This window comes from Pleurodeles waltl, chromosome 12 (genome assembly GCF_031143425.1).
Source record: "Pleurodeles waltl isolate 20211129_DDA chromosome 12, aPleWal1.hap1.20221129, whole genome shotgun sequence".
Lineage (NCBI taxonomy): Eukaryota > Metazoa > Chordata > Amphibia > Caudata > Salamandridae > Pleurodeles > Pleurodeles waltl.
Window position 1 is genome coordinate 214,176,927 of NC_090451.1, and position 12,344 is coordinate 214,189,270.

At 42.4% G+C, this 12,344-nt stretch overlaps 1 protein-coding gene across 3 annotated transcripts in view; it reads left to right on the top strand.

The window, feature by feature from the left end:
* Window positions 1-12,344, top strand: part of ZNF276 (zinc finger protein 276) — a 227,403-nt gene that overhangs the window by 42,370 nt on the left and 172,689 nt on the right. For all 3 annotated transcript variants that reach the window (XM_069217212.1, XM_069217211.1, XM_069217214.1), the window contains exon 2: window positions 89-398. In XM_069217212.1, the coding sequence (XP_069073313.1) occupies window positions 89-398 (310 nt within the window). The remainder of the gene's footprint in view (window positions 1-88; window positions 399-12,344) is intronic.

The window sequence follows — 12,344 nt, forward strand, 5'->3', positions numbered from 1 at the left end:
TGTCTTTAACTTGGCAATTAAGCATTAGCAAATGTTTCCTGCTTTTTTTAGTGCTTGGAAATAAAGTAATTATTTTTGTCTTCTAAAGGATCTGGTAGATCTTTAACTGGTGGATACTGTCGTCTTTGTCATGGGAAATTCTCTTCACGTAGTCTACGGAATGCCTTTGGAAAAGTTCCAGTGATGGGCAACAGTTCTGAGAAGCAACGTCGTGTTGAGCATGTTTTATTTGCTGACTTTCAACGATTGCTTGGAGTGTCTGTGCAACAAGATCCCTCTCTCCCACCATTTGTGTGTAAGAATTGCCATGCTCAGTTTTACAAATGCCACAGTGTCCTCAAGACATTCATGCAAAAGGTTAACTCATCTCCTACACCTCATGCGAAGTCCAAAAGCAGGTATGTCATTGATTTAGCTATATCTCTTCAAATATCCATTGTGCTAGTTAACACGAGTTATTTACTCAATATAAATACTGAACCTTTTGCACTATTTCCAAAATCCGACTGAAAACTCTGTTGTTGTCATTTTAGCTGCATAACCCTACTTGTTTTTGTTAAGTGTGCAAACTATCACATATGTCCACCACGCAGCATCCACATCATCCAAAACCACAAGCACTACATCCACCTATGGTTAATTAACAGAAAAAAAAACATAAATCCTTCCAGCAAACATACAGTATATGTATAGATTGTAACAATCACCTTCGGGAATAGGCAAAGACAGCCTTCTACACTGCCCCATCAGTGAAGCCTTCAAGCGAAGCAGAGTACTCTTCAGGGTCATTAATCACTGGGCCCTCCTAATCTCCAAACCACTCCTTTTATTACATTAAAATTGCACTGACATAAAGCCTTTTTGTTAAAGAATAAAATCAAGACATTGACAGCAAAACAAAAGCCATACCTCCCATCGTGCCACAGTGTTATGTTCCCAATGTGACTCTTTTTTGCCGTATTGAGGACTTACAAAGTTTCTCTAGCTCGTAGCAGGCATTTTCCTACGGGAACATCATTAACCCAGCATTTATATTGAAGGACATTTCTAACCAAGTTTTCCGGCCACTATTCAGCAGAGGTATTGCATCCTCAAGACTGGATGAATGCTGCAGGTGATGAAAAAGCACAGCCCGAATCCCAACAAGGTCACCAGCAACTGACCCATCACCCACCTTCCATTACCGGGCAAAGATCATGAAAAGGCCATCATCTTCCAGCTTCATGAAAAGGTCAAGTGCTAGGCCCTCCTCCGAGACTAGCAGTCTGGTTTTATACGTCATGGTAACACAGAGGTAGCTACCGTCAAAGTGCTCCACAACTCTCTCCAGATAACTATGGAGACTTTGTTCACCTTGTACTGTTCAAGGTCTCTGCATTGTTCTGTACAATGGACTAGGCCCTCCTTATCACTCTCTCCTCAAGACTGGGCTTTGACATCATTGTCCTGCCTTGGTCTCATCCTACCTACCGCCTCTAGATTTAAGTCTAATCTCTTAACCCGTGGCCTTCCACAAGGATACATCCTGTCATCAATGATGTTAATTCCCAGCAATAAATGCCTTGGTGTCCTCCTGGCAGGCAAGTCTGATGTTAACATTTATCAGTAGTCAAAGGATATCCAGCTAGACTTTAAAGTGCCAGTGGGAAGTAACATTGACATCCAGAAAGACTCCCTCACCACATTACCGTCCCATATGTTAAAGGCCTACCTAAAGCTCAAACCGCTGAAGGCAGTGAATGTTCTTGAGGCTACCAATAGCAAACAAATGGAAATTTGTCTCGTAGCAATATACCTCAAATGGTTCATTGCTCAATTCATCATCTATGCCAGATTTTTGGGTTTTTCATCAAAACCAGCCATGATGTAAGATCTTGGATCGCAAAAAAGAGGAAACTTGTTGAGATTCAAATTTTCATGTTCTGCACGCCTTTCTCTTCAGAATAGCCAGTGAGGCATTGGTACTAAAAGATCTAAGCAGAAGCCACATCCTGCTTGCTAGGATCAGAGTACCATCTGATCCCTCTGAAGCTCATCTTCTTTGTTGCGCCCTGTCTGTTGATAGCTTTAAGAAGTTTTACAAGATTGCCCCCGTTGTCCGAGACCTCCATTGGCTGCCATCCAGTTTTCTCTTGCAGTCTTCAACGTGGTAAAATCAAACACTGCACTGGCACGATCTCCGGTGGCCTATGCAAAATCTGCGACAAACATTGGCAGGCTGAAAAGCAGAATGTACAAGAAAACCCAACAGCAAATGGTCTCCTCCTTCTCCCAGCAATCTTGAACATCTTCCTTATGCAGATCTGCCTAGTACCCGCCTTATTTTACTTTCAGAATGAGCTGACCACACAACTTTGCTGCCTGCTCCTGACCCATGCGTAACTCGCTGGGGAATCTCAGACAGACCCTGAAGATACCAGCCCTCTAGCATTAAGTTGCCTGTTATCAAATGTAAACCCCGTTTCTCTTTTGCATCCTACAACCAATATCTTATCCTTTTCTGTCTGTAAAATTCATTTGTGACCTATGGATTTACTCATTATTTCACAGTGCTTTGTTGCGTTTTCAGCAGTGCTTTATAAATACTGAAATATACATATACATGCACATGCATGGTCAAAGATGAATTCCAATTAAATGTCACTTTGGAAGAAACTGATTTCAATTAAGAGGAAATTGTTGTTTTTGTATTAACTGTAGCACCAAGATGTTAACTGTAGCACCAAGATGCCATGTTCTGGCTGCTTAGACTACTCTGTAAACTAATAGACTGGCAAAAAACGTATTAGTAGGCTTTTGGTAAAGCTGAGTGTCTTAGCAAACAGAGTGCGCATTGTGCATTGAAGGAGAAAGGCCGGGCGGTGACTGATGGCATGAGTCCTGGGTTTTCAGAAGTGTTTTCAAAGGTTTGGAGACTTCGTTTTGCTTTCAGCCACCTGACTCTTATGTGCAAAAAGGGTAAAATGAAAGGTTATAAAAATCTAGCTTGTCTGATGGTGGTCAAATATGTCTAGAATGAGTATGTTTAGGATAGAAAATGAAGCCTTAGAAGCAGGACAAATGCACATTGCTGGGTCGGAAATCCCAGTGACAACACCCTAGGTCTGGCAGTGAAACAAGGGATAGCGAATATGCATTCCAGTATCTATTGCAGAGTGTCTGACATTACCCAAAGTTTGGTTGGACAGGAAAGGCTTTCCTTGCTTCCACACATATACAAACAAGTGAAGTATACACAAACGTGATGGATGGAATGCTTGAATTAGTCTCATCATTGATAATTATTCTGGCACATATATCAGTCCATTGTTATTTTGCACACTCAGTTTGGATCCAGCCATTTACAAATTGGTCATGACCCTTTTCCAGTGGGAACAGTCACCTTCAGTTTCCAGGTCAGGTCCCCCCCAGAACACAAATCGAAGACCATTTTTTCCCCAAAGGGGGGCTCGTCACTTGAGTTTAGTTTGGTTCTAGTGGCAAAGTAAACATAGGACCCATGTCTCAGTGTATCCATTGCACCTGGTGTTGCACTGAAGTATACAAAAAAGTGATGGATGGAATGGTTGAAATAATCTCAGCCACTGATAATTGCTTGGCACTGCACCCCAGCCTATCATTATGGATGCACACTGCCACCTCAGTTTGGATCCAGCTATATACAAATCATTTTAGACCCTGTTCCAATAATAGCAGTCCATCCCAGACTGCCAGTCCAGCTCCTCCCTGAACCGTAACTCAAGAAACCCAAGATTGATTTTGACCTGATTGGGGGGTCGTCTGTCATTTGTAGCTTGGTTGCAGGGGCACGGTGATCATGGGACCCATGTCTGGGCATACATGTCACAAAAAAGTGACGGACTGTTTGAATTAATCTCAGCCACTGGTTATTACTAGGGGCCGCATCCCAGTCTGTTATTTTGCGCACCATATCAGGTCAATTTGGAACCAGCGTATAGAAGTCAGTGTTGACCCTGCTGTAGTAGGAACAGCCCAGCCCAAACTACCAAGCTAGGTCCTCCTTGAATCAGAACCCAACCGACCCAAGAATGGTTTCACCCTAGTCAGGTGTAGCTTGGTTCCAGTAGCGCAGGTAGTGTGGGACCCAAATCCGGACATACCTGTTGCGCTAAGGACGTCTCACTGAAGTATACAAAAAGAAGTGATTGATGGAATGTATACTTTCTCTGCTTTTTCAACTGCCTGTGTGAGAACATTAAAAGGAAAGGCATTACACTAAGTGGTTTTGATGAATTGTGCTGATCGATCTTAGCTGGGCTTTTCAGAGCTTGGACATTTGTACTGTTAATATCTGGCCTGTAAAGTGCAGTCCTAAACTGAAAAATGAAGATGGATGTTGGAATTTCATTTTTTTTCTCACCATCTTTACCTGATTTTCAGAGTTACAGTCTATGATGACAGTGTCTGTCAAGGATTTCATCATGCATACCCTTCTCTCCACATTCAATACCTGGAATCAAACCTCACTTGTAAATAACATTCCTCTACCACACATCAGATCATAGTTCCTTAAAGTCTTCCATGGATCCCCTGCTGGATATTTTCGACATGTTGATGATAGCGTGTCACTGATCTTTCATTAAATCCATCTTTTCTTCAGTGAATGAGTTTTCAGCTTTGACTTCAGAAGGTCCCATAAGTTACTTGTCTCAGTGATTTTTCATCCTGTACATGACTTTGTCTGCCACTTTGCCTTTCTGCAGAGGGCCATCACACTTAGGTTTGGTGGTTGTACTTTGACAATTTTGGCCTGAAGTGGGTCATTGTAAGGAGGGGTGAGATACAGAGGTGTAGCTAGATGACGTTGGTTCAAAGGGGTTGGCTTCTTTGTAAATGTAGATTACCATATTGATTTGTTAATGAAGATGATTGTGTTCATTTTATCTGAAAATATCATGATTTAGCTGAATAATTGTCTTGTTACTCGCATTAGGTGGTTGGATGATCTCAGTCAGTTCTATGCAAGGGCTTTCAATCACTAGTTAAGGATAATAGCTCCTTCCAAGATACTATTGAGCATTTTCTACTGCCTTCCTCATATTATGCAGTATGTTTTTTTAACAAATCTCTTTCTGTTTTAATTTGAAAATCCGTCTGGTTTTGTGCATTGGTCTGAATCCTGTTTGCATACAAAGTAATAAAGAACAGTTGTGTTTCGTCTGTCAAGGGATGCTCCCAGAAACCTTTGTCCTTTCAGCCAGGGTTTTTGGCAGGAACATAAGCCATCTTTTGTCAGTTGTACTGAGGAGATGTAGGGTATGCTGTATTTCCCTATATCTCTTTGTACAGTAGAATCATGCCTCTTCCAGACTTAATTTCAGACTTATGGCCAGTATTCATTTAATGTGATATTCGAGGCATGGCAAAGGTGGATTTGCTGCTTGCCCTTGTCAAGAACTCCTGTGAGTTTGTGCCCTATATCCAGACTGCCACATCACTTTGAGTAGAAGTTGGGAGTTTTAGTGAGAGGTCCCTTACTCATTCATGTGTATATATTAAACCAGAACTTATTTCCAGAAGGAGTGTTCTATTTTGCTTATGAGCTAATGAAATATAAAACAAAATGTGTTCTACTTCTCTTTAAAATTTGGTGATGTACTATGTTATCTTTTAATGTTTTATTTGTGTATACCCCTTGTTAGCTCACTCTTCTTTCACCCCCATTTCCAATGTTCAATGTTTAGGTCTTTATTTCTCTTCCGAGCTGCTCATGGTGACTGATTAGTTCTCAGAGAACTTTCTAGAATCTAGAGATGTGCCAAGCTGTCCCTTTGCTTTTCTGATTACTTTTCTCAGGGTCACCCAAGGTGGTGTTTTGATTTTCTGGACCTTGGTGGTTGGTTTTCTCTACTGGATCCTGAGATCACCAATGATTTTGTAGTGAGTTGTCCTGCTGCCTGTAACTTGAGAGGCTAGTTCTTAGGACTAGCTAAAGCACATTTTTATCTACTTAATTAAATATGTAGAGGACATCACTTCACTATTCTTTATCATTCTCATTAGGTAAATATGCCCTAATGATGACCTCCGAAGCAACATAGGAGACTGAAATGCCATCAGCACTTGTACAGACAGACTAAGCTTTCTTATACTGATTTCTGTGCCTATGCATTGAGTCCTAATGAAAGGTCCATGACTGTATTGAATAATCCTTTCTGCTTACATTCTTTCTTTCTCACTGTGGGATCACTTTGGGCACTTAGCACTTTTTCCATCACTTAACCCCTTAACTGGTCAGACTTTCCCCTTCCAACCCACCCCCTCATCACCAGATGCAAAGCCCTTTTTTGATGATTAGGGCACTGGGGCATTGGTCTAGTGGGTTGCCCTTGTGCTTATATACTAGAATCCCAGTTTAGTCTCTGTCAGCACCTTGTCTCCTTGCTTTTTTCCAGCTTCACTGTGGCTGTCCACACAATCTCTTTTGTGGGATGTAGGCTTTGTTGTTGATTCTGATGTTTTCAGATTTCTTTGTTTTTGTCTACTTGATAAGCCTGAATATTACACACGATGCACTCATAATCTGGAAGCACATTTTTAAGCTTCATTCTCTGTAACTTGCAGGTTTACCTTTTTTATGTATGTTATCCTATGCATAAGTTTTGCTCATACACGTTATTGAAAGAATTGTGCGGAATTATGTAATACAGAAATGGGCTGCTGTAGTCCAGATTCACACAAGCACTTTTCAAAAAGCTTCACATAGGCTGTACCTGAAAACATCTCACATTTTACCTACATAGATAAAAACAGAAATCACGTTGCATGATAATAGATGAAATTCACAAGGATCCATGGCAGTAGACTGAGCCATACTGGGTAAAGTAACTATAGTCCGTAAGTGGGTACACTTTCTGCTTTTGTATTGCCTGAATGTTTTGAGAATGCTTATCTGGCAAAAAAACAAACACTTTCTCTTTCCATCAAATCATCATGTTGGCTGATTGCCATATGGATGATTGAGTATCCACGATGTGCAAGGCTGTGCCTCGGCATACAATTCCCTCTTTTAATTAATGGCTTTCAGGACTAAACAGAGACAAAAAAAGTAACCAGTGGCCATTAAATCACCTTTTTTAACATTTTGTCTCTTAGACGGTCCGCAGAACCAGGATAGCAAGTGTCCATTCTGTGCTGCTTTCCCCTTCTCCTTAATATATGTATAAAAAGCTTTGCCCTTGGTATTGCCAGGATGTCTAGGATTCTTGCGTTTTCATCTATACATACTTCCTTGAACTGTAGAGTTTAGTTATCGGCACATATTTGAAATTCTACATGCATTTGTTCATATAGTGCCAATTTCTCTAATATCACCTTATAGAGTATGTGCTTTGGCTCTAATTTTCTGCTCTTCCATGCTTAAACTCCCTCTTTCCGAGGAACTGTCTTCATTAACACTGTCACTATTAGTGCTCTAATATACTTGGTCATACCAATCATTGGATCATGTCGTGTGGGTTCTCATTAACCTAATGAAACTACTGGATTTGGGTGGCAGAATCACTTGGACTGCGGGGACTAAGTCTTATCCTGCACCATGTGACGCCTGTTGGCCTAATCCGGGTTTTACTTTGGCTAACTAGCAGTGCTTCATCTCCACCCAAGAGCAGGGGTGATTGGGCAACCGGGCACATGACATAAATGACTCCTCAGGGGAATCGTGGTCACTCAGATGTCATCCGTTTCTCTCAGTTACATTAGTCTAACATATGCAAGGACAATCAGAGGCAGAGTGTGGTTCAATAAGGTTTTATTGAAGCAACTCCATCTTAGATAATAAAGCATGTATTGAAATAACTAGGACAATGAAGCACAATAGGATTAAAATTGTGACAAAGAGAGTAAAACACAAAAATAATGCTACCATTGTGTCACTAAGATCGTTAAGTATAGTTCCTATTTAGGCTATGTTGGAGCACAGCATGTTAAGCTCTAACTCTGTCCTTCAGGTTCCCCCAGGAAGACATCATCCCTCATACCTGAGCAAGAGGCCTGTAGTCTACATAAGGAACTGCAGAGAAGTATTCAGCATACAGTTGTGGTCATCTGGCTTGAATCCTCCTCCACCATGTTCTACCGTCTACAAGTGCTCATTACTAATATTTGATGTTAGTATAATGCTACATCATGTCGATACACAGTCACTTCAAATCGCTCATTGTTGTATAAGTCACAAAATTATATCAGGTCGGGAGCTACAGGACAGTTGGTAGTTCCCACAACAGCTATAGGATGGGGTGCATTGGGTGAAGGGTCCTGGACCCTGCAAAGGAGTGGATGACCCTAAACCTGTATTGATGTGTTTGAGGCTTTCCTGAATAGACAGATTCTTCTTCTTCCGTCTTTTCTGAATCCAAGGTAGTTAAATTGTTCATCCAAAGAAGATTGAAGATTGAAGATCATTCCAGAGGCGAGAGCCTGAGAAATATTCCTTGATGCTTGAAACATCTGGGGTTGCTTTGGTGGATACGGAATGCATTCTCAGACCTTAAGTACTTTATAGGTTGGTATTGGGTGGCCAGAATTTGCAGAGAAATGGGCCTTTAATCCAAGATGGCAACATGAATTATACTTACAACATTAAAGTAGATCTGTTGCGTGACTGGGAATCAGTCATGGGACATCAGAGCAGGGGTTATATTCTTGTGTCTTGTCAGATTAAAACACAGCCTAGTGGCCTGCACTACATCCTTTGAAGTTTTTGTGTGTGTGTTTTTTGTGACCCCACATACACTGTAGTGCAGTAATCCCTATGTTTGTTTCCCCCTCTCCAGTGTCCCTTTTTTACTTTATCAAGTGGGGTATATTTCTGTGAGTTTTGCACCTCTCCTTGGGGACATTGACCCCTCTCCCTGCATATGCGGCTGACTTCCATTTGTGGTCTTCCTATTTACTGAGGTCTGCAGGTCACTGCAAATATGAGAACCTTTATCTGGTTCCCTAGGATGTGAGAAGCCTCAGCCTTGCTGCTACGCCTGCCTTCTTTCCACAGTCACTGTGGATCAGAACCACCACTGGTTCCAGCAAAACCACAACTCTTTCCTAATGCTACCTCCTATTCTCAACATTTATACTGCAACAAGCTCAGCAGGCAGATATGGTGAGTAGGAGAGTGCCTCTCCAGCAAAGAGCCTATGGTGACTGGACATATAAAGTCACCTGTGATTAGAGATGGAATGTAAAGAGTTGGCAGCTCTTCATGATAATCACACTGTGCATTTGTAACTTCTTTCACTAACCAATTCCAACCCAATGTCTAGTCTAGTTGTAGAAAATTGTCTGGTTATCTCCGTTGAGGCCCAGGATCCTGAATGATAGAATAACAAAGAATACCACCCATAAAAGCCCCCAAACACTTTGTTCGATTTAGTTACCACATGTCGAAAGACATATATGCTGAAATGTGTGCATGTGTGTTTCCTGGACATTACAGTTGGGTGAAATGCCAGTTAAAACAAACAAAACCACTGAAATTCACCAATTATTGTTATGTCGGGTAACTATAACTCATGCCTTTAAGTAACTATAACTTTTTGCAGTGATCTTATCATTGTTGTCATAGTACATGGCATGAGTAATGTAATACGTAAGGTAATTAGCAGTGCATAGCGAGGGCCTGAGTTATAGCTACTTGAGATAACTAACTCGTGAATTTCAGTAGTTTTGTTTGTTTAAAACAATATCTTTTAACTGACATTTTAGCTAACTATAACGTCCCTTTAACTTTTGTTCTTGTCAATGAGTACCTAAGGTTTCATTATTTAATGTAAAGTAAGATATTATTAAAATTCCTCGCTATAATATCACTTTAACATTTGTTGTTGTTCAGTGATTTTGTATGTTTTGTTTTAACGTAAAGTTAGATGTTCATCCCAGAATGCGGCATTGGGTTAGGCTTAGGGAGTGTTCTGAGACGTGGTTCAGTTGAAGTAGAGTTTTCCACTTCATTAACCATTCTCTCCCATACCTTTTGATTCAACCAGAGCTAAGGAAAATCATCAAACTGGTCTAGCAGAGAAGGGTGCGGGACGTAGACCCGACCTGTTTCCTTTTAGGGCGTCCATTACCCATCCTACCTTTAATACTCCACTTCATCCCACAAAGGAGGAGGTGAGGTTATACCAGGTGGACTCCAGTAGTCAGCCTGGACTGCATGAGGGAGATGAGTCTGACAATCAGCTTATTGTGGGCTATGCAGTCACGAAAAAGGCAAGGCAGTCCAGAAGAGGATTGTCTAGCTGGATCATACTGTCTATAAAAGAATCCCATACTTGTTGCTAAAAAAGAACTGTCTGAGGTAATCTGCGCTCACTGGACCAGAGGAAAGTCTTCTACCTCCGCGCTTACCAGAGGCGTTCCAATGGCAGAGATTTTTCTAAGCATTATTGCTTGGATTCAGAGGTGAGAAGGGACGGCCTTTTTGCACGTAAAATGCACTAAGAGTTTGTGTATGGTCACCCCTTCAGACCCACCATGTGGGTGGAGCTACTGCTTTGGAAAATTGAACCAATACATAGATTAAAGTGAGTGTTTTCAGTATACAGAGCGATGCTTTTTTCCTATTGCAGGCAAGAAAAACTTTGACCATCTGTGCGAGAGCTTAACCACAGCCGTAGTGTTTATCCCCTTACTGTTTTGATCACGTGCATTCTTTCCTTCCTTCCTTTGCACTTTGAATCCGCAGCCCCTCCAGCAAGTATTATCGGTATTGGGGAAGATCTTTTTAAGTTTTCTGGGGTATAGGTACCAAACATCTAAAGTTTTGTAGTGGTCTTCCCTCAACCCCATGGAGTGGTTATACCGTGGAATATCATGCCACAATTTCTTCCATTGGTTATCTGTGTTTAGCTCACATAGTTTATTAGACCAGAAATCCACATGCCGGGAAGGAGTGTCTGAGATCGTGTCCAATAAAAGTTTATAGAGGGAGGAGATTGCCCTTCTTGATGCTATGTGGGCTTTCACAAATTGTTCTTTGAGGGAAAGATCTCTTGTGGCTGCCTCTCTAATTTCAGGTCGGAGAACCTGTAGGAAAGTACCATCTTGCCTGGCATGTTACCCCCATATTTCACTGTATATATGTTGTTTTAGTCTATGTGACACTGGGACCCTGCCAGGCAGGGCCCCAGTGCTCATAAGTATGTGCCCTGTATGTGTTCCCTGTGTGATGACTAACTGTCTTACTGAGGCTCTGCTAACCAGAACCTCAGTGGTTATGCTCTCTCTGCTTTCCAAATTGTCACTAACAGGCTAGTGACCAATTTCACCAATTCACATTGGCATACTGGTACACCCATATAATTCCCTAGCATATGGTACTGAGGTACCGAGGGTATTGGGGTTCTAGGAGATCCCCATAGGCTGCAGCATTTCTTTTGCCACCCATAGGGAGCTCTGACAATTCTTACACAGGCCTGCCAGTGCAGCGTGAGTGAAATAACGTCCACATTATTTCACAGCCATTTACCACTGCACTTACGTAACTTATAAGTCACCTATATGTCTAACCTTCACCTGGTGAAGGTTGGGTGCAAAGTTACTTAGTGTGTGGGCACCCTGGCACTAGCCAAGGTGCCCCCACATTGTTCAGGGCAAATTCCCCGGACTTTGTGAGTGCGGGGACACCATTACACGCGTGCACTATACATAGGTCACTACCTATGTATAGTGTCACAATGGTAACTCCGAACATGGCCATTCTGGCATTGGGGAGACAATTCCATGATCCCCCGGGTCTCTAGCACAGAACCTGGGTACTGCCAAACTGCCTTTCCGGGGTCTCCACTGCAGCTGCTGCTGCTGCCAACCCCTCAGACAGGTTTCTACCCTCCTGGGGTCCAGGCAGCCCTGGCCCAGGAAGGCAGAACGAAGGATTTCCTCTGAGAGGGTGTAACACCCTCTCCCTTTGGAAATAGGTGTGATGGCTGGGGAGGAGTAGCCTCCCCCAGCCTCTGGAAATGCTTTGATGGGCACAGATGCTTCCCATCTCTGCATAAGCCAGTCTACACCGGTTCAGGGATCCCCAGCCCTGCTCTGGCGCAAAACTGGACAAAGGAAAGGGGAGTGACCACTCCCCTGCACCTCCCAGGGGAGGTGCCCAGAGCTCCTCCAGTGTGCCCCAGACCTCTGCCATCTTGGAAACAGAGGTGTTGCTGGCACACTGGACTGCTCTGAGTGGCCAGTGCCAGCAGGTGACGTCAGAGACTCCTTCTGATAGGCTCTTACCTCTCTTAGTAGCCAATTCTCCTTCCTAGGTAGCCAAACCTCCTTTTCTAGCTATTTAGGTTCTCTGCTTTGGGGAATTCTTCAGATAACGAATGCAA